This window comes from Mustelus asterias, chromosome 7 (genome assembly GCF_964213995.1).
Source record: "Mustelus asterias chromosome 7, sMusAst1.hap1.1, whole genome shotgun sequence".
NCBI classification, from domain to species: domain Eukaryota; kingdom Metazoa; phylum Chordata; class Chondrichthyes; order Carcharhiniformes; family Triakidae; genus Mustelus; species Mustelus asterias.
Genome location: NC_135807.1, coordinates 72,962,218 through 72,985,450, shown reverse-complemented (window position 1 = coordinate 72,985,450; position 23,233 = coordinate 72,962,218). Strand labels below are relative to the sequence as shown.

General features: G+C 39.8%; 1 protein-coding gene across 1 annotated transcript in view; it reads left to right on the top strand.

The window, feature by feature from the left end:
* cyp7b1 (cytochrome P450, family 7, subfamily B, polypeptide 1) overlaps positions 1–18,424 on the top strand; it is a 208,855-nt gene extending 190,431 nt beyond the window's left edge. The window contains exons 2-6 of the mRNA XM_078217088.1: positions 320–453; positions 3,064–3,654; positions 7,673–7,879; positions 13,489–13,667; positions 17,866–18,424. Of these exons, the coding sequence (XP_078073214.1) occupies positions 320–453; positions 3,064–3,654; positions 7,673–7,879; positions 13,489–13,667; positions 17,866–18,156 (1,402 nt within the window). The 3' untranslated portion in view covers positions 18,157–18,424. The remainder of the gene's footprint in view (positions 1–319; positions 454–3,063; positions 3,655–7,672; positions 7,880–13,488; positions 13,668–17,865) is intronic.
* The last annotated feature ends 4,809 nt before the right edge of the window (positions 18,425–23,233 follow it).

Genomic DNA, 23,233 nt, shown 5'->3' with positions numbered 1-23,233 from the left:
GTTATATTTTAATTCTTTGAAGGGTCATCTAGCATGAAGGCTTGTAAAATGCACACTACTCCTTCGTCAGTAAAAATATTTCTAAATTCAACAATTCAAGACTCAATTACAATTTGGTAACTGAAGAAATTTTATTTATTATTTTGTAGTGTTAAAATTGAATATTGCAATAAAATAGCATTAAGTTAATAACCAAGAATATTTATTTAGTGTCTGGAAGAAAGAGGCAACTGCAAGAGTGCTTAAAGGGTTAACTCACTTTACAGTAATTTGCTGGATTTTTCAAAATTATATTTTATGTCTCTCTTTCTCAATGCAGGCTTGGAGAACCACCTCTAGAACAAGGCTGGATCCCATTGATTGGCAAAGCATTTGAGTTCCATCAAGATTCTTTACGATTTCTTGTTTCCCGTCAACAGAAATGGGGAGACATCTTCACGGTCTATATCGCAGGTGAGTTTTCAAATAGAGTGCAGCCCAGAGCTGCCACTGGCATTTTGTGCCATGAATTCTGCTTTGTTTATTTTGTGGTACAGCTACCTGATCCAGCAATTTTCTAGTGACTGTTGTACTTAAGACAATGGCAGTAAAGGTTCCCCAAGAAAATTGTACAATCGCACAATGCAGGAGCTGATAGATAGTTGACGATTAGCTGTGGCAATAAAGCTCAGACTGTCGTCCCGTCCATGTGCAGACCATTCTGAATGCGGAAAGCTGTGCTGATTCTGCCATGGAATCGTGTTTATTTTCCATCTTAAAAAGAACTTGTCAAAAAGCTTGGGGAAAGCATGTATTTTTTTTTAGCGTAATTAATGCGTTCCAAACCAATTCACATGGAAAACACAAAACGATGCTTGGAATTGCTAGCACGGCGGAGTCTTGGAACACGATTCTGCTGATTGCAGTTTCCGACATGACGAGCAAATGATTGTCGTGCCGAAAAGTCGCAAGGGACATGAATGTCATCTTAATAAAGAAATTAAAAAGCACATCTTTCTGCGAGAAACAATGTAAATTTCTGACCTGTCGCAGAAAATAGTTCTCTAATTGGTATTGTGTGGTGGTGCAGCAGAATCGTTTTCCCTAAACGTCATTCCAGCGAAGCAATACTGTACATCATTGTCAACACTTCAGCGAAATCTTCCTAATAAGAGAATGATTACGTAAATGCTGTGTTTCACAAAAAAACCTACCTTGTTGAATACATCCAGAGAAAGGAGATTTTTTTCTCCCCGCCCCATCTTATTTTGTTCCACTAGAAATGAAGTACAAACGCCAGAAAAGATAAACTATTTCCAGCTGATGCACACAACGTGCATTAACAGATTTTAGGGAGAAGGGAGCGATCGGATTATTGCTGAAGAGTTTTTACGTTTTAGAAATTGAAATATTCACGTAGAAACATTTACACTGATCTAGTATGTACATGCATATTGTCTTTAAAATGTACAATAATGTGCAGTTTGCAGATTTAGAATCAATTATTAATATTTATTTGAGTCTTCCTTTTTTTTATATTGGGAACATATAACCTATTTATTCACTTTTAGTTTAAACACCGTAGGGACGAGATCTTGTTGTTTGTGAACCCCACGTATTACAACACCATTGCGCTCGCCAGTGCCATCCAGAGATGACCCCACTGGACTTTGTGGGGACAGTCTGGGAGCATCTTATTTGCATGGGGTGGGCAGGCAGAAGCACCATTTCAGGTATATCTCCAGAGACCACCTTCCCTCTGCAGCCAGGTAATTTGTTCTATGCTTGTCATGGGGAGGGATAGAGCACCAACTATGTCCTCCTCCTTCCTTTACATAAGGGAACCATTCATTTAAAAGTTTTTAAGATAAAGTTTACTTTTCTCTGGTGTTCAGGACCACTTCCCTGACTTAGACTGCACATGTAGGGCACTCGTGTGCATCTAGAGGCCAGTGCATCTTCATTCAGTTGAGATACTGGCATCCACAGAACCTCCTATTATAGGGAACCTCTGCCCTTGGAAGTGCCCTCTCATGACATTTGCCTTCTACAGGCAGGTGGAGGCTGCATACTAAACAAGGTATCTATGTCTTTGCCATATTTTAAGGGATTTGCTTGGTGCAGCCATTGGAATTATTGGGGAAGGCTTTTGAAATCCCAGAGGAATTTCAGCCCCTATGTCTTTTTTGGTTACCAAGTCAATTGTTCAAGTGACCATTGAAATGCAATAAATCGCTTTAGTGAGCATCCATGATGAGGCACTATCAAAATTTAAAGGATGCTACTTCTAGTAGCCGCAAAGGTATATGCAGGGTTGTGAACCTCTCTTTGATCTGTTGGCAATGAAATCTGTAATTTCTTTTCTCATCCGCGTGTGGAAAATGGAGGTGTTGTGTTTCTGAGCCTTTCTAGGTAATTAACATCAGCTGGAAGCTGGCTATAAACTACCCCTCCCTAAAGCTCATTTTATCTAATTGTTCATCTGGTTTAAAAAGTAGTGTTGATTTATTAGTGGTGCAGATGATCTAAAATGATCCAAAATAGATACGGTCAATAAAAGGTTCACAGGTCACATAGAATCATAGAATTCTTAGAGTGTGGGAGGAAATCGGAGCACCCGGAGAAAACCCACGCAGACATGGGGAGAACATATAAGCTCTACACAGACAGTGACCCGAGCCAGGAGTTGAACCCAGGTCCCTGGTGCTGAGAGGCAGCAGTGCTAACCACTGTGCCACTGTGCTACCCATGTGTTACAAAGGATACAGTTTTGATGTGTAGCACACATCGGGCAAGTGGTGGACAAAGCACATGGGACCTGCCCAGCGGCATTTTGATGGTCATTTGCATTTTCAAGGTGAGCTTCCCATTTCCATGCTGATGGGATTTGGAGGAAAGAGGCCAGCTGGTGGGGTGATGTACAGTGATTTCGGCAATTAACTCAAGATACAATGTCATCAACCAATCAACACATTTACAATTTACAATGTCTTTATATGATCACACAGAAAGTGATATGAAACAACTGGTTTTCCCTTCATGCTGAGCTGTGTTTCTAAACTTTTTTTGTTTTATTTCTTGTAGGAAAGTATATTACCTTTGTTTTAAATCCATTTCATTATCAGTTTGTGGTTCAGCACAAGCAGTTAAACTTTGAAGCATTTTCATTGGAGATATCAGCAAAAGCCTTTGGTCACCCTTATCTAAACGATCCCAAGATACCAGTATCCAGCGAAGAGATCCACAAGCTCTACCACTGCCTAATGGGTGAGGAGCTAAATATTTTGAATGCAAGTACAATGAAGAATCTTCAGAGTGTACTGAAGCAAGAACAGATGAGGCCAACAGATTGGAGAATAGAGAGTATGTTTGATTTCTGTTGTCGTATTTTATTTGAAACCAGTTATATATCTCTCTATGGAATGGCTCCCAAGAATGAGCACAAGCAAATCGCCGAGCTAAGAGAAAAATTTCTTAAATTTGACAAAATGTTTCCCTATCTGGTTGCGGGAATTCCCATTGAACTTCTAGGCAACACCAAAATGACACGTAAAGAACTGATCAGTTACTTCACGTCTGGAAAATTGGATCAACGGCTAAATATGGCAAATATAATCAGAGAGAGGAAGAACTTGCTCGAGGGGTATTCCTATCTTCAGGATCATCAAAGGGCAGGTAAGGAAATTTGAATATATATATGTGGCTGTACACAAATTATCTTTGGTTGCACTACCATATTTAAACAATTACAAAAGGAATGCAATTTCATCCTGCAAGACTATTCAGGCCATTTTGAGGAATTTACAGTTATGCAACAAGGTTCACTGCTTCAGATTTTTCAGGAGTAGGTGTCACAGTGAGTTTGAATGCTATGCCCTACACCACTGAGGCCTGACTTTGAGATGTAGACCTATTGCAATGTCACCTCTATAATAAATGATGGGCCCTGATTGAAATGAATCATGGACTGAACAGCACACCCAAAAATGTTCCACTAAATTAATTGGCTATTTCATAGAATCCATCCAGTGCAGAAGAAGCCATTCAGCCCATCGAGTTTGCATCGACTCACTGACAGAGTATCTTACTCCGGCCCTTTCCCCTATCCCCATAATCCCACGTATTTATCCCGCTAATCCTCTATCCTAAACATCTTGGGACACTAAGGGGCAAATTGGATGGCCAATCCATCTAGCCTGCACATCCTTGGACCCTGGGAGGAAACCGGAGCAATGGGAGGAAACCCACACAGATATGGGGAGAACGTGCAAATTCCACACAGTCACCTAAGGCTGGAATTGAACCCAGGTCCATGGCACTGTGAGGCAACTGTGCTAACCACCGTCCCACCCTCTTAGATAAGATGAGAAATCTTGTGTTAAAAACAGAATTCCATGTAGTTGGGATGACTGAGGATAAGAGTGAGGCCACACAGTTTCAGGCTAATGTTGAGGCTTATTGTTTAGCAGAAAGTTGGACCAGCTAAAATATTCCGTTTCCCAATGCTATCACTCAGTATGATTAGCCTGAATTTAATTTACTTTTTTTGTTAACGTAAAGTCCATACAAAGATAAGACCTGATTTTAACATAATCTGCATGATGTAGACAAGTGGCTAAAATGGCGATCAAAGTCTGCTGCTTTCCTGATGCATTTGGCGTCACTTGCCCCAAGCAAGTTGGTGTCTACTTAACATGGGATGATTGGAGGCCTGTAGGCCACCAAACCAATAATGAAACATTACATGAGCAAGTAGTGTGGCCAAAAGAGGCCAAAGTAAGTTGAGTCTTTAAATTTTGGGAAGGATCCATTGGGTGTCAGGAATGGAAATTGAACTCTGCAAGGATTCCATGGGCTTTCCTTGTTTCTTTCGTCCTATCCTGCATCAGGGACCTGGGTTCGATTCAAAACAAAGGAGATTGTCATCAGCTTCAGGAAGCTTAAGGAGAACATGCCCCTGTCTACATCAACAGGGATGAAGTAGAAAGGGTCGAGAGCTTCAAGTTTTTAGGTGTCCAGATCACCAACAACTTGTCCTGGTCCCCCCATGTCGACATTATAGTTAAGAAAGCCCACCAACGCCTCTACTTTCTCAGAAGACTAAGGAAATTTGGCATCTCAGCTACGACTCTCATCAACTTTTACAGATACACCATAGAAAGCATTCTTTCTGGTAGAAAGCTTGGTATGGCTCCTGCTCTGCCCAAGACCGCAAGGAACTACAAAAGGTTGTGAATGTAGCCCAATCCATCATGCAAACCAACCTCCCATCCATTGACTCTGTCTACACTTCCCGCTGCCTTGGCAAAACAGCCAGCATAATTAAGGACCCCACGCACCCCTCTCTCTTCCACTTTCTTCCGTTGGGGAAAAGATACAAAAGTTTGAGGTCATGTACCAACTGACTCAAGAACAGCTTCTTCTCTGCTGCTGTCAGACTTTTGAATGGACTTACCTTGTATTACGTTAAATCTTTCTCTACACCCTAGCTATGACTGTAACACTACATTCTGCACTCCCGTTTCCTTCTCTACGAACGGTATGTTTTGTCTGTATAGCGCACAAGAAACAATACTTTTCACTGTATGTTAATACATGTGACAATAATAAATCAAATCAAAAATCAAATCAAATCAGCTTTGCAATCTGCTCTACTGCTGAGTATTTAACTTGTACCAGGAACTGTTCCCCTGGGTTCCTCGAGGCAGTTCTGAAGTATTAAAATGAGGCCTAGGAGGGGCTGGTGCCAACTCCTCATCTCCATTCCATTGGTATATCATAATTTGGGTTACTATGCCTTTGTATTTTGTCCTACTATAATTAATAAGCTAGCCAGGTGGAAATCCTGAACTATAAGGAAAAGATGTTTAGAGGTAGTGAGATGAGTGGAGTTGTTATTGAAAATGTGTTTCATGTTTGTGAAATTCTGAGGAGCTTTTTTTGTGTAAACTTTGGGAAAGAAATTTTTGTTCTCATGTCAGCTAGCCAGGTGGAAATCATGAACGCCTGAATCTATTAGATCACCTTGACATGTAGAGTATGGGGAAATCATAAAAAGGATAAATTAAATTTATGCTAATCATAATGAATGAAGTCAGTATTGGAGAACTAACAAAACAATAGTCCTCAACATACAAAGACGCCATGGGGATGGCACGGCACAGTGGCTAGCACTGCTGCCTCACAGCACCAGGGACCTGGGTTCAATTCGTGGCTTTGGGTCACCAGGGGATTTTCACAGTAACTTCATTGCAGTGGTAATGTAAGCCTGCTTGTGACACTGATAAGTGAACTTAAAAATCTATTTGGCCCATCAAGGTTTTGCAGGCACTCTGAAGGAGCAATTCACCTAGTGCCCTCCCCTGTCTTTTTCCCATAGTCCTGTAAATTCTTCCTTTTCAGATAATGGTGCTGTTCCCTTTTGAAAGCCTCAATAGACCCTGCCACCACCACACTCTCAGGCAATGCATTCCAGATCCTAATCACACATGGAACAATTTCTCCCTATCTCATGTGTCAAGACCCCCTCATGGTTTTGAATACATCTATCAAATCTCCTCTTGACTTTCTCTGCTCCAAAGAGAACAGTCCCAACATCCCCAGTCTTTCTTATTAATGAAGTTCCTTATCCCTGGAACCATTCTCATGAATCCCTTCTGCACCCTGTCTACTGCTTTCACATCTAAGTTTAAAGTTTATTTAGTGTCACATTAACACTGCAATACAGTTACTGTGAAAATCCCCTGGTAGCCACACTCGGGGGCCTGTTCGGGTACACTGAGGAATTATTTAGCATGGCCAATGCACCTAACCAGCACGTAGTTCAGACTGTGGGAGGAAACCGGAGCACCCGAAGGAAACTTATACAGACACAGGAAGAATGTGCAGACTCTGCACAGACAGTGACCCACGCTAGGAATCGAGCCCGGGTCCCGGGCGCTGTGAGGCAGCAGTGATAACCACTATGCCACCGTGCTGTCCTAATCACTGTGCCACCATGCCACCACATCTCTCTTGAAGTGCATTCCCCAGAACTGAATGCAAAATTCTAGTTGAGGCCAAACCAGTATTTTAAACAGGTTGAGCATAGCTTCCTTGTTTTTGTACTCTGTCCCCATTAATATCAGGATAGGAGGACAAATCGCCATTGTAATCCATCCAGATTTTATGATACAAATAGTTAACCAATTTGGAAGGGGGCTGATGTAAATGGTCCGATATTAATGCCAGACACACAAAATTATATTATAAAATATTTTAATGTTAGGTTAAAGCACAAAAATAATTGAATTGTTACATTTAGGAGAATACAATTATTTGACCTTGAATGTTTTTAAATCTTTGAAAGTAACCTATATTGTAATATTTCCATCCTGCAAAAGCCTTCTGGGATAATTGAATTCAACTTTTTGCTGATGTGGTAAAACAAGGCTCTTATTGCTGATAATGAAGCAGATTTAACGGAGCCACATTTATACTCTCTCCCCCCCCTTCCCCCCTCCCCTTCCGTGTAACATTGCTTTGAAACTGTCCTCATTAAGCAGAAAATTAGACTTCAGAAGCCTATTGGTCCTCATTAGCATTCACTGATCCTTGGCTGGGTCTTTGTCCTAACATCTTTTAATTAGCACACTGCAAATCTAATCAGTGTAATAAATGCTATTAATCTTCCTTTTCACTTATTTTCTCGCAGCACATCATCTTGCCTTCCTGTGGGCTGCTCACGGAAACATGTTTCCAGCTGTATTCTGGGCCTTGTATTATCTAGTGAAGAACCCAGAAGCCCATGCAGCTGTGCATGATGAAATTGAGCATGTGTTACAGGCAGCAGGTCAAAGACCGGGCCCTGGCTTCGACATCAGCCTCAGCAGAGAAGATTTAGACAGCATGGTGATCCTAGGTAACTCATTTAAAATGCAGCCAGAAAAGGGCATGTACAGTTCTGTTATCCCTGTTTTGAACATTTAGAAAACGCATTAAACACCCACTTTCATTAATTATGCACTCCCTAAAGTACTGTCCAGATAGTTTGATTACTTGTAAACATCAGTCGATAAATTCAGTGCTTCTGCTCTCCCAAGCTAGAGCTCCAGTGTTGTAGGCCCTACTCTCAAACTTCTGCTCTTTTTTTCACTGCTGGGAATGTGGGATCACCAAATATACCCTCAACAGTTAAGGACAAAATTTCCATCAAGTAACTGGCTGAACTGATATATGATAGAATTTCTGATAGAAAACTAGGACTGTTGTTTAAATGTTTAATGATTTTAATTCACATTTTAATGACATGCTGGAGTCTTCTTTCTGCTGGTAATGCTCTTTTGTGGTATATTCATTTTCTGTAAAAAGCCAAGAAAGGAATTTGCAAGATCCAAATTAGCCCCTCACTGTATATTGTGCCTAACGTTGAATGAGTTGAACCCTGAATAAAAGGGTGACTTCCTCTGTTGAATGTTTAAATTTATCACAAAGTAAGTAATTCTCATTGTAATTGTTCTCAGGAGTTTGATACAATTGTGAAAGCGATTGAAGCTTCTGAACCTTATAGAATTGTGTCTGCAAAGCCTACTCATTTGCTCACTGTTTCGCCTGTGTTTGCATCTCCACAGTTAAAGAACATGCCTCCTCACTCTTACAATTATTCACCTTTGCATAATAGCTATAATTCTTTGAAAGAAAAACTGGATTCCATGTACTGTAAACCCTTAACTAAAAGCATCCGGTACACAATGTGTTAAATCTGTATATTGGATTTGACATACATTTTGGAATGAGAAATGAAGACATATGATCCTTTTAATCTTGGGAGTCAGCAAAACGGAAAAAAAATCCTCTGAGGAAATGCATGATCTCATTTGAGAACAGCAATCACACCTTATCTGACATGAGCTTCGAGTCTGCTTTAGGAAACAGTGGTTTAAAATTGGGATGCTCAAGAGGCATTGAAATGGAGGCTGACTGCTGAAAATTATGACATTGCTGGGCTACTAAGTACAGTAACCTATCAATGTAACTTTTTCTTATGTCCTTCATGCATGTGACCATCAGCCAAGCTCATCTGGCAGCACTGTGGCAAACGAGTCAGAGGATTGTGGGTTCAAACCCCATTTTAAAACTGAAACAAATTTAACTTGACGCTCCAGTGCAGTACTGCATTGTTAAAGCTGCCGTGCTTTGGTTGAGGTATTAAATTGATGCTCTGTCTGCTGCTTGAGGTGGATTGAAAATATTCCATTGCACCTCTTGCTCTATGCAAACTATCACTACATTTACCCACTTTAGCAGTCCATCCCAAAATGCAATTCTTTGGATATGATGTCATAAGCTGTTATGTAAATATATTTTTTTGTAAGTGTGAGTAAATTAATGGAAGCCAAATGAAACATTCTTAAGTTGTCCTTTCTAACAAGAATACTTTAGGCTCCTGAAGGCACTTTCCTACAAGGCCTACTCTATTAATTGAAATCATTTTCTTCTAATTAAAGCCATAATGTCCCGTAGCAGCAATATTTTAAATGCTGAGTTTTAAAATCCACACCCACAGGATATTTCTCCAATCAGAAAACCCATCCCTTGAAACCCATCATTTAGATATTTTAAACAAAAGTAACAGTACTCTGATTTTTGACACACGCCAAAAACTATTTGTAAGCCCTGGCTCACCTGTCAATCACAATGCCAATCTGTCAGGCACCATTTAGGCAGCTGCTTTCCGAACGTGCTGCACAGTGACATCAGGCATCATTGACATCATCATGATTGACAAGTGGCCCAATGTTCACAAATAGTTTTGGAGGCTTTTTATACTTTCTTCAGAATAGGTAAACCTAAAGGCTCAGTTCATGAGTTGTGGGGGAAGGAATCCAAGTGGTGAATGATTTTTTTAGCTATACTTCACTGAGCAATTATGATGGACATGTAAGTAGAAAATATTATTAGAGTAAGTCTATCCCCCCCCCACCCCCCAACTTTATGGCCTTTCCTGGCCTATAATGTCACAACTGCTGGTTTATTATATAACTCGTTAATCTTGGACCTGCATAAAACACACATTTTATAAAACATCACTTTTCATTTTAAAAGTAGCTTTGCGAGAATCCATGCAGAAATGGGAGACATGGTGTAAAAGGCACTTTTCTGAACACTCTGCTTTTACGACATGTTTTCTTTAGTGCTGGCTAAATCGCACTTCGTTAATCTCCAGAAAAAGGCATTAGCTATAAAACGTTTTGGGATGGACTAAGGATTTCTCAACATTGAATAGGATTGGCTTTAAAGTCAATCTGTAATGAGTCCGCTTATCTCATTCACCCACAATATAGAGTTGTACTTGTTTTCAACAGATCAGGATTAGATTTTATAGCAATCGGATTGGTTGTCCCTCCCTCCTGCCAATCAACTTGTGGGGGGCGGTGCCAAGGGGGTGGCTCTCAGTAGAAAGATGGCAACATGCGAGTAAGCATCACAATATGTGCTTCAATAGAAGTTATGTTTATCTGCACCAAACCTGCTCCTCCCACACGTTATTCCAGTTCTTGATCTGATAATGTATCAACATGTTTGTGCAAACCAGTATTGCCAAAACAAGCGTAATGTAATATCAATTTTTCCTCACCCGAGTCAAAAAGAATAGGTGAGATTTTTTTGTAATCTCAACATAATTTACATAGCAGACTGTGCATTGAAATTACATGATTCATTGTTTTTAAGGAAAGTCCCGCCATCCTGGAGTGATTCCTCCTTATTGTTATTTTCTTTTATTGTCAACTTATTAGCTGACAAATTGAAAATAATAACTATGGGGATCCAGTTGATAATTGATCATTTACTCTTCAGTTTTATTGAACCTCTTTACATGATCCATTTGTCATGCTGTTCCTAAGTTTTGAGTCAGGTGTTAAATATTAAAGCTAATAATGACCTTTTGTCTTTGTGCAATCCTTTATTGCAGTATCTGATTGGCAACTGGGTATCAAATCACCATACGGTGTTTCAAGCTTAGAATTCAAGTTTAATTTTATCCCAGTTTGCCTGTCAACGGTTACAACAAAGTCTCAGCTTCACTTCTGTAGCTTGCTTTATTTCTTTCTTTTTTGAAGAATACATTTACTTCATGAAATTAAAAGAGAATATTAGTATATTGATTGTTATCTCATAGATTTTGTAGAAAACAGTTGAATCTTGCTATGCACAGTCGACCACAGCAATCATAACAGTTACCAGCCTTGCATAAAGCAGAGTAATTACACCATTATTATCACGTAAGGAACAAGAGACTTGTTTGAAATTTGAATGCACTGGGACATTGCTGTAAATTGACTTCTATCACATTTGTACATAGATTGTAGGTAAGATTGTAACTTCCAATTTATTAATTTAAATAAATATGTTCTACAAGATTTGGCCTGTAGACTTAATGTAATGCACACATCATCCAAGAAAAAAATAGGAAACCATTTACTAGTGCTGCAGCATGTTTTCAAAAGGGACTGTGAATATTTCTTCTAACCTCAGCATGCACCCTGCAGTTTAGTCTCCAATGTTTTGGGGCAAGCTAAGGGGCATGTTCACTTGCTGTCTAGCTATCCCGTGGTAGGCTTTAAATTGGTTTGTTTGTTCGGTACTAGCACAGAAGCAGATGTTGCTCCACTGCACTGGATAATTTACTATACCTCTTGGTACTGAATGGAAGACCTCCCGTGCCACCAGCTGATCTGTCTGTAGCATTGGATGGCTGCTTCTGATGCATGTTAAATGCATGCAAGGAAATTGTAAGCAGGTTGTTTAGATTGATGAGGTTTTCTGCATTTTATTTTTATATTTGGGGTTGTGTTTCAGGCTTTGCGTGTTTTATAGAAATGTGTCTTTTAATTTGTCAGCTCAAACCCCATAGGCCTGTGTTTCTCCCTTGCTGATCATCATCTGACTCATTACTTTTGTCATTTAATAATTATCATCATGATTGCTCAAAGCCAAAGCAGCCTAACCTCCCACATGTAGCTGGTACTGTAAGGTAAAACAGATTTGTCATTTACGATCTGACCACGAAGACACACTTTGTGCTCCATTATCGTGATTAACTTCTGCATAAGATATGCTTGCCCAATTGTCATTTGTGATACTACATCAGCCACTGACTGCCATGCTGCCAGGGAGAATGTCAACCAATGGAATGTGACCATGTTGCTTGTGTGCTAACTACTACACTACCATTTCACAGTTGTGTGCTGCAGTCATGAGATTTTTATTTGTTTCGTCTGATTTCTTAGGCAAACAGTAATGTTTCACTTGTCATCTATCATTTCCCAAGCACATACTAAAATGGTTTATACACACTGTCTTTCTTGTGGCTGCGCACAGCATGAGGGTAGGGGGTAGACATTTTTTCGTACGCTGCAAAGTTTCGCTGCCAGAACACTGCCAGTTAGAATCTATCGTGTCAGGTGCCTTGTGGCAATCCGCAATCCAGGCTTCATTCTGGATCCGCAGTTCTGTTCTGGCTTCGTCACCAACAAACCGATTTGACTCTGCCTGATTATAGTAACGAAGGCAGTCCAAAAGAATATGCACAGACTCACTGTACGTCACATTGAATCACCGCGCTGACCACACAGAGCTGACCGAAGCTTCATTCCTTTAGACAAATGCACGCTTAAGGAAAAACCTCCTGCGAGAATGCATCCCATGCCACTTTATTTTCTGTGCACGCTGCAACAGATTTAATGTTTACTGAAAGAACAGTTGCTGTTTACTTCGGATTAGCACTTGCAGTTTTTTTCTAAGCTTCCTTTTTAGCAACGCGATGGTGCTTGGGATCGCGAGTACGACTTGCTTTACGCTGCTCCCTTTAATGTAGGCGATGAGTTTTGTAAATTTGTATCATCCACTGGATGTAGCTCCATTTTTCTGCTTTCACGTGATGATCAAAAAGAATCAAGTTGCTAAATTCAGTATCCAGATATGCTGTTGGAAAGAAGTCAGTTTTGATTACAATGTGAGTGTTGCAACCCTAGACAGGAGCTACATGCTGATATGCATTCTATCAGAATGATTTATGCAAATTATGCACATTATTCCCATAGGAATTCTTCCTTGAACTGCCAGGATAAATTGCCGGAAATTAGCCATAAAATCTGTCGAGCAGGGAACAAAAGTTGAAGGCCACTAGGATTGCAAGGACATTGGGCTTCTGGAGCCTACTAGGATAGGGTGGTGCATTCAGATTGCAAAGGTTTTCTAATAGAATCTGAGAATTTGCAATTGCCATTTTTACCAGAAGGAAACCTTATTTCTCTTTTTGTGTTAAAGTCAAATTAATAAAGTACTGAATGTAGCCAGTGTATCATTCACCATGCTAATAATTTGACGGATCTTTCCAAAATAAATGCTAAGTTGTGGATACAAAAAATGTACTAGTCCTGAGACAGGACCTCACTAAAATTCATGATGGTAACAATGTTTTTTCTGCATCCTCTCCTTTTGTCCATTCTTACTCTCTCATGTCTTTAGGAAGTGCAATAAAAGAAAGCTTTCGATTATGCAGTTCCTCAATGAACATCCGAGTTGCCCAGGAGGATGTCACCTTAACGTTTAAAGAAGAGCAGAGAATCAAGTTGAGAAAAGGGGATTGGATAGCCCTTTATCCTCAAATTCTACACATGGACCCAGAGGTTTATGAAAATCCTGAGGTATGCGGTGCCTTGCATGTGCTGCTCTTTCAGTCCTGCAGCCATACAGCAACAAGCAGGCCTTTTGTTCTAGTGCCGCTATTGCTCTTTCTTGCAAAAGGAATCTCCTGGCTTTTGAATAGCGTGTGGTCGAAGACCTGCAGGTCATTGAATTTAGTGTCTCAATAGAGAATATGGGAATAAGATTGAGTAGTCTTGCTTTGAAAAGGATTAACATTAAACTGTGAATTGATTGGCCTGAAGTCAAGAAAACTCTCAGCTTTGTCAGGTAATGGATCATTTGATGACCAAGGAAAAGGAAGAATAAAGAACTGTGTCGGTAACAAATAAGCTGCAGCATTTAGATAATTGTGCCAGGGCATCATTGATTCCAAAAATTCCTGTAATAGCCATATGCTACTTCACTTCGCTTCATAAGGATTCTCCCTTTTCGCGATCAATTGATATGGTGGCGTGAACTTGAGATTGTGAAGCTGTTGCTCCGCAGTGAAGCTCTGAGGGTAATTGTGTCATCTCCTTGTATTTTTTTTCTGCAGCCAGAGTTAATGAATATCAAAGGCTGGAAATTAATCCACCATGGCACAGCCTTAATGTGGCTTCAGAGATTCGCCACCTGCATGCAAATTAAATGCAATCAGATTCTACATTTCATTTGGTGAATTGTTGCTGTACTAGCATTAACACTAAATTATGAGCTGAAGTTGGAAAGCGGGGATGGCCGTTTCAGCAGCAGCAGTGAACACTGCTGTCTTCTTTCTCACTATGACCTTCCCATATACATGTGCACATGAATGCATTAAATTCAGTTATTAGTATTAATTGACGGTTTTTATTCGAGACAAAAAATTCAATCTGGCCAGCATTTAATTTAGTACATTACATACTTAGTACACTAAATCATGGTTAACTACCACTGAATACAACTAGGTAATATTGTTTAGTTCATGCAGCGTAACATTAATACTCTTTCATAAATGTTGTCATGAATCTGTACCCTGGATTACATTGACAGATGCTGTATGTACTGGTAGCTATGGTGGGAATGAAAAGAAAGCAAAGAATGCCCAATGCCCATCTCTCCAAAAAAAACCTCTCAGATCATTAAAAAAAACAGCATTAAGTTCAAAGCTGTAAAGTGGTTTCTGAGTTCAGATGGTGGTTGTAAATTGTTCAATCATATTTAATGTCACCTGAACCCTTGCAGTTTGCTCCCAGGTATCCAATTGTTGCGAACAATAGTTACACTAATTCAAATTTACAAACTTAAGTATAATTTTATTGATTTCAAATATATGCCTAGTTGCTTGATTTTGACATTGAGGAAGGGAACTCAGACTAAGAGGGACTTGAATGGGGTTATAAATCTGTCATTTATTTGAATAATTGTGATGATCATAGAGTGCTTTCACTTTATAAACCCATCAGAATCCCAGGCTGAGGATATGACACAAGAAAATGCCAAAGTCTTTGTTTATTCCACAAATGAAAGAACAAAGCTATTTAACTCAGGAAACGCTATTACAAAAGAGACAGTGGAAACCAGGAACTCACCCCTCTCAAATAGATGCTGCATCAATTAAAATTCTCAAGGCCAAGATCTACAGATTACTTTGTTAAGTAATGGTGAAAAAGCGATTGGAGTAATGGTAGATAAATGGAAATGAAATATCAATGAGCCATAATCTGATTGAATATCAGAACTAGTTCAAGAGGCCGAATAGCCTTATCCTATTTCTAGAGTTATGGAACACAGGATTGACAGTCATATAGGTTTATAAGAGGACAGTGTTTTAGAGCAGTTTATATAGGTTTGCTATAGGGCAATTTATATAGGTTAGCGATAGCGCAGTTTATATAGGTTTGCGATAGGACAGTTTATATAGGTTTGCTATAGGATACGTTATATAAATTTGCATCCTGAGAAATGAGCACAACTTGCAACAAAGTCTAGTATGGTATTTATTTGTGTGGTGTATGTACAACTTCTGCTGAAACCTAAAAGGAAACGTATGTTTTTAATGCAAGATGGTAACTTGCTTTGATACCCATTTCAAAGCACTATGTTGTAGCAAATCAGAACACCTGGAAATTTAACACTATGACAGGAATTTTCCAGTCATTCACGCCCCACCACCGCTGCAAGTGAGGACAGAAAATTTGGCGCTCAGCCAAATCTCCATTCAGAGCAGCAGGACCAGAGAATCCCGCCAGCGTCAATGGCTGGAAAATTCCCTCCCACAGTTCTTGAAAAGTCATGAGTTTCTATTTATCTGATAGAGGTTGCAGGGATTCAGTGTGTATGACCTTATTGAAGTTTATTTGGATTTACTTCATTGAGGAATTGTTAGTCCAAGTTTCTCTTGGCTTGTTAAGTTTTTTTGGTTGCTGTTTCAGAATACTCTCAGGTATTTATGGCAAAAAAGTTGTCATGCCTGATACTGGGAGTGAATGTACAGCGATATAATTTATTTTCCCAGTGAGTGATACATGGTATAAATTCATGCCCCATGTTTGTGCAAAACAAACCCACTGTTCTGGCTCACATATATTATGTGAAGATATATTTCTTCCCCAGCTATATCTGTCATGTACCCAATGAGTTGATTACTTATTCAGATAGAGATCGTTTTGTTAAGTGACAGGAATAGGTTTTAGTCACAACTTATGAGATTTGACCTGGAGGATAGCAATGTCTGTCAGTACTATATAACCTTATATTTTTCTGCAAATTGTAGGAATCTAAATAGTCTATGAACAACTCCTATGTTGTATTCTAATATCAGGCCTATTACTTTTGCTAGTTAGACCATTGGTCTTAGACATTTGGAATGATTTAATGTTCAAAGCAGATATGTAATACACAAGCAGATTTAAAGTTTTATCTCTGTCCTCCCACATAAGCAGCACATAATATATTTAATTTCAGATCCTGACAAAGCTTGTGTTCAGATGATACTTGGGGTCACAGAAGGGCCACTAACACTTGACTACTGTCATTATTTGATATGTTATATATCACTATTATGTACCCAAAAATAGTTTATTTTAAAAAAAACTTTGAATTATTTTGCAAAAATGATTAAACTTCTGACTATTTGAACATTTATATTCCTTTGAAAAAGCAGTGTTCATTTTTTTGAAAATGTAAAGATAATATGACTAAGGCAGAACATTGAATATTGTGTTTTTGGTTTTATTTTTGGTTATTCATTTTAAGTACATTATAAGTTATCACTCAGTTTTGCACAGCCATTACATTAAAGAACAGTGTTCAAGAAAACTTATCAAATGATTGCCTGGAACAGACATCATAGAATACAGCACGTTGGACAAAAATAATCTAAATATTCAAAACCTAAAGTTACTCAAATATCTAGGAGCACTGAATTAAATTGTAGAGTGCCAAGTTTTTGCAGTGGCTCAATAGAATATTTGGCAATCACTAGAGAAGAGAGAAAGTAAAAAAAGAGAGTTGGAGAACAGATTGTGTTCTACTTTGTGGTAGGCAGATTTGAATTTTCACAGTTAATCTGAATCTCCAGCTTTTTAGTGCCTTTTCCAAACCCAAATGAAATAGCATCGCTTTTTCTGGCATTTACTCAGTTGAGGCGACATTTCACAACAACCTATATCTTTTTCAGCTATCATATGCAGGTTAATGAATATATTTGAAACTGACAAACCTTCTTGAGTTATAAATTTAACGGTTTCATCTCTCTTAAGGTCCACAGAAGCAATTGTTTCATAAAACCTACAATTGACGTTTTATTTTCAAATGTGTTGAAGTGCAATCCAACAGTTGCACACATATAGCTATCAATTCAAAAATAATTTGTTCAATCTTGTATTATTTACTACATTGTACAATTTTCTCCCTTTTGCTTTGTGTGACCCTTTTCGTGATCGCAATGTTGCCAACTCTTTGGCACTTCACTCAATTAGCCATTCTGCACATGAAAGCCTAGCCAGTAAGCATTGGCAGAAGATTTGGTTATGGAAGGCACCACAGCCAAGGCCAATGCTCTTCTCACCTGGGAGTCATGCACATGCATTTTCCATTAGTGGTCACTGTATAAAATTTGGTGAACAAGAAAATTGGGAGGAGTCCGTCTTCCATTATTGCCCAAGACAAATTTCAGTTTCTCACCATTATATTGAAAGAACATTCTTTTAATGTTTATTTTTTGTATATTTCCAGGTGTACAAGTATAACCGTTTTGTAGAAAATGGAATGGAGAAGACTGCCTTTTACAAAGGAGGAAAGAAGCTTCGGTATTATTTGATGCCTTTTGGTTCTGGATCCAGTATGTGTCCTGGGAGATACTTTGCAGTCAGTGAGATCAAAATGTTTCTCTCAATAATCTTGACTTCATTTGACACAGAAATAGTTGAAGGGGAAAAGTCAGTGGGACTTAATAATGACCGTGCAGGACTCGGCATCTTATTGCCAGATTCTGATGTCCAGTTCCGTTATAAATGGCGTCAGTGAAAAAACAAGTTAAAATGTTGTTTTTGAACGGGGAAGGTTATATATTGGCGAGTCAACAATATAGTTGCATTTTGATTCTTGTACTGACAGATCAGGAATGATGCTTGCTGACTTTCACAAACTCAAATCTTGGAAATTCTGTCGAGCATGGGGTGTTATTTTCTACCTTTGAGTAGAAAAAGAAAGCAACTTTTCCTTGCAAGTACTGTTTCATTTTTCTTTGTGTTCACAGTGATGTAAGATTCCTAATAAATTCCAAGCAATGTGTAACTTCCGGAATATCTTACCTAATGCTTCACCACACTCACCTGAGATAGCATAGATTTCATCAACATCGCCGATGTGGATTTTCATTCAGCACAAACATTTATAAGGGATTGAGCTGTTTGAAGATGGCAGTACTGGGCTGAGATGATTTTCCATCCATTGGGAGTCCTATAGGGACTCTCAGTCTCTAAAAATGGGCATGGGGAACAGGAGACACAATTAACTTGGCCAGTTCCTGGTGGGTGTCGTGCTTCAGACATGAGGGACACCTGAACTGATCTGGGCCATTTAAACTCAGTGCTGAGTTCAAACAGATCCCAAGATCACAAGGGTGGCACGGTAGCACAGTGGTTAGCACTGCTGCTTCACAGCTCCAGGGACCTGGGTTCGATTCCCAGCTTGGGTCACTGTCTGTGTGGAGTTTGCACATTCTCCTCGTGTCTGCGTGGCTTTCCTTCGGGTGCTCCGGTTTCCTCCCACAGTTCAAAGATGTGCGGGTTAGGTTGATCGGCCAAGCTAAAATTGCCCTTAGTGTCCTGAGATGCGTAGATTAGAGGGATTAGTGGGTAAATATGTAGGGATATGGGGGTAGGGCCAGGGTGGGATTCTGGTCGGTGCAGACTCGATGGGCTGAATGGCCTCTTTCTGTGCTGTAGGGATTCTAAGATTCTAAGATTTACTATAGCAAGGGCCTTAGCCTTCATTGTGGGAGTCACAGAATTATGGAATAGACCTGACAGTTCCTGAAAGGTGGGTAAGGCCTGTATACCTGTCATAATGTGAACTTATTTAAATGTCCAAACCTTTTAAAAAGGAAAAAGAAACGAGCAATTTCTTTATGAATCCTTGGCTGATTTTCACAAGCTATAAGTTCCAAGTTCATAGTTTGATTGACAGCTCAAATAGTTGATTAAAAAGGATTAGCTATTTTTGATGTGGAGCTGTGAATAGAAGTTTCTTTCCATGAGAGTTGAACCATTTGAGTTTTAAAAGGTTTTAGTGGGCTTTCATTAATGGGATTTTATTATTGTGATGTATTATAATTGTAGACCTTTATTTTATTTCTTCTTAACATGGTTTCTGAGGTCTGGCTGTGACGAATACTGGGTGACTTGACATGCAGGGTATAAGCGCCAAGGGTGGTGGATGAATTGGCATTAGGTTGGCATAGGGCTGTGGGGGTGGGTGGAGGCATGATCTGACCTAGAGTAGCATAGAAGTGGCATGGGGAGTGGATGAAGGGGCAAGGGGTTGTGGATTGGGTGTGAGTGCTAGAAGGCTTAAGATTGAATTTAAAAAAGCAGGACAAAGTCCCAGAGAACCAAGGTGGGACTTTTAACCAGCCCATGGATGCTGCCAATATATTTCCAGGGATGGCGAACCTGATTCTCTCCTACACAGCAGCACCTCTCACGTTCCAGAGCAAATATTAGGTTTGATGGATTAGGTCTTCCCTGTTGGGGGAATTTCCCAACTTGAGCTACCTGCCTTAGTAATGAGAGCCTGGCTCACTGTATCTCTCTGAGGTTGAGCCAGGGGAAATGCTTCTGAGGACGCAGGGTGGATATGCCCTGCTGCTGAGAGCTCCTCCATTGCCTCTTTCTCCTTCCTCCTCTGTGTTCTCATTCTCCCTGTCATGCTGCAGGTGAAGAGGATTAGAAACTGCAGGCGCAAAGATCAAGACAAGTGGTGTGAGCAGAAACCTCAAAGTGAGAACCAAAGCCTTTGTCATATACCATCCCAGCCATTGTGAATTTCAAGTAATATTACCACCAAGCACTCCTAACTAAGCAATAGCCAGTAGAAATCAATCTGAAAGTAGTTGACAATTCCTTTTCATAACTCTGGTGGGAGTTGGGATGGGGCTGCGATCTATTTCTTGCTTCTGAATGCATGTGCAGCTGTGCGAGATTAAGAAAAGGCATTAGCTGGCACATTAAAGCACTGATAAAGTTAGGTGAGCGCTACACACTGACCAAGGCATGATCTGACTACTCTGCAGATGTCTTGTGCACACTCTCAGCACATGCACTAGCAACCTATCTAATATGGTACCTAACATAGCCTGCACTGTGACACCAGTTTGGACCAAAAACTGCACTGCAGCCGTGAAAATATAGGCGCTACACAACCAAATGTTTTACAACTTTACATGAAACCTTTTAGAAACACTAATATATCAAATTCTAGTCACCAGACTTCAGGAACGATACCTATACCTTAACAAAAGAGAATACAGAAAAGAGTCACGTGAATGATACCAAGGATGAGAGACTTCAGTCAGATAGAGAAAATGGAGAAACTAGGAGTGTTGTCCATAGAGCAGAGAAGATTAAAGCATTCTGATGAAGGTTTTCAAAATCGTGAATGGTTTTGAAAGAGTAATTTAGGAGGATGTACATTTAAAGTGATTGGCAAAAGAACCAGAAGCAACATGAGCAAGATTTTCTTTGTAATAAGTTGTTATTGTTGGGATGGTGTTGGTTACAGATTGATATGTCTTGAAAAAGTCTCCATTGTCTTCTATATGTTAACTGCAAGCCTTTATTAATGACTAGAACTATTTACACGTACAGTAAAGAGTACAAGCTTGGAGCTATCTTTATGCTTACATCAATACACATCTCTGATTAACACCATTGATCATGAGTCTCAGTCATGTGTCTTCTTAGATTATTGTGTGGACACTATTGTACACAGTCTCACATTAACCCAAATGCTCCTTCTACCACACCTACCCCAAGTGTTTATCCAATGTATTTGGAGTTATGGTAGTTTGCTTCATGTCTTACATTGTTATCAGTTCCATACATTTATATTGTTGTTACTACATTGTCCCCTCACTTCAAGTCCTTGAATTTAAATATTCAGGAGTCTAGAGGCCTTATATCCCTTCCATATCTCAGTTCTGTTGGAGGAATGGTAGGCTCTGTCATTGCTGTTGACTTGGAGGTTGAACTGGCATCTGGGTATGCTTTCATTCTTTTCTTCCATTCCCTCATGTTGAACTGTATTTGGTTTACCTGGCTGTTGCTTTGATGGATGGTTGCTGCCACTTGATCCCATTTCTTGTGTGGTGGATGAACATTTTGTTTGGATCCTTGTCGTTTCTTTTTCCTTTTCCATCATCATAAGGGTCATTTCTGTGGCTGAGAAGAAGGTTTAGTGGTATGCCCATTACTGCTTTTCAATGTCGGCCACAGACGGCTGCTACCAGGTTCCATTATGTCTTGAGGCTTTGGCATGCCAGCTGGGAGTTACAATGTATGCAGGGTGGTTGACCTGTTGTTGGGGCCTCTTCCGCTGGAGGCGTTTTGCTTATGTCCTGGGTTGTTGGCTGGTCTGACTATTGAGGGTTAACTGGGATCTGTAACGAGAATTAGCAAACCTGCTCAGCAAAGAGAAGACAGTTCAGAGCTGAAGTCCCAGTCAGGATACTCTTTTTTTTTTGTTTGAGTACTCGGAAGCTTGCAGTTCTGTTTGGTTAATGAGAGTGATTGCCTTGATATCTTCTGCCGTCTTGAGGAAATCTAATGCTATGCAGGCATCTCTGCTCAGGAGGAGACAGACTGGTTATGGAGGATATACGTCAGCTTGAAGATCTGTTTCCTGCCCTGCCTCAATGGTTCCAATCATACCAAAATCTGGAGGTTGGATTCCTCTGGTCCTGTAGAATGGTGTGTCCGCTATTTGAAGCCAGGCATCTTTGGTTCTTCATACGATAAGATTATCACACTAGCTCCTTTATTTAATTTAAATTTTGTTAAATGGTCATTGACTGAAATGTCCACATTCCAAAATGAGAAACCAAGATCTTTGACTTCACCCAGGAAGCACGGCTGTGTGAATCCGGGCTTGCGGTCTTGACCTTGTGGTAATCTTTTGACCTTGCATGCATTCCAGAGTTCTTGCCTTGCACAGTTTGCCAGAGTGTCCAATCGTGTTGCATTGGAAGCATTGGGCTGCACTTGCTGGGTATTGATTTGGCCTGTGGGAGATCTTCATTCCTCAGCATTGGCATGGTTGCTCTGCAGGCTGGTCCAGCAATTGCTTTCCCTGGCCTGGAATGTCCCTGTGGCCTAGCAAGCTGGACTGAGTGTTGGTCTTTGCATCATGTTTTATCCTCTCCCCTGAATATTGTTCTGTCCTACTCACTAAGTTCTGACTTTCTAACTATCTGGAATGCCTTTTCCAGTTTTAGATCCTCCTTTGCTTGTAGGAGGTCAGAGAACACATCAACTTTTACTCCTCCCCTATGAGTTAAGACTTCAACTCTACATTTTCATAATTGTCTGCCATCAGGTACAGATCAATGATGAATAAATCGACTGCTTACCCTGGCAATTGGACTCTCTTATCAAATTTAGCTCTTTGGGTATTTTATTGATTCTTATATTGAAATAAATGTCAAATGATTTTAATACCTCTTTGAATTTTGCAGATAATTCACTAATTCTTTGTCTTTTCTGCAATTGGGCCTATCGAGTAAAACAGCGTGTTTATCTACTTGTGATTTGTCTGGGCCTTGGATTAGTCCGAATTGACTTGGAGTGTGGAATTATGATCCATGTTAAAAAATTTTAAAAGTGAATGTGCAGCTTTAAGAGCTGTCCGTATTGCAAGATGGTACCGCTGATCACTCGGCAATAATGAGATTTGTCACACTTGCCGGTTTTGGCGTAATCTGCAAAATGCCAACGGCACTCTTCTTGAAAAATATTTTTAACAATGACTGTCTGGATCAGCTGCCTGCTGACTTCTTTAGTTCTGCTGTTTACTTTGTAAACTGTTGAATCAGTCGAATTGGTGC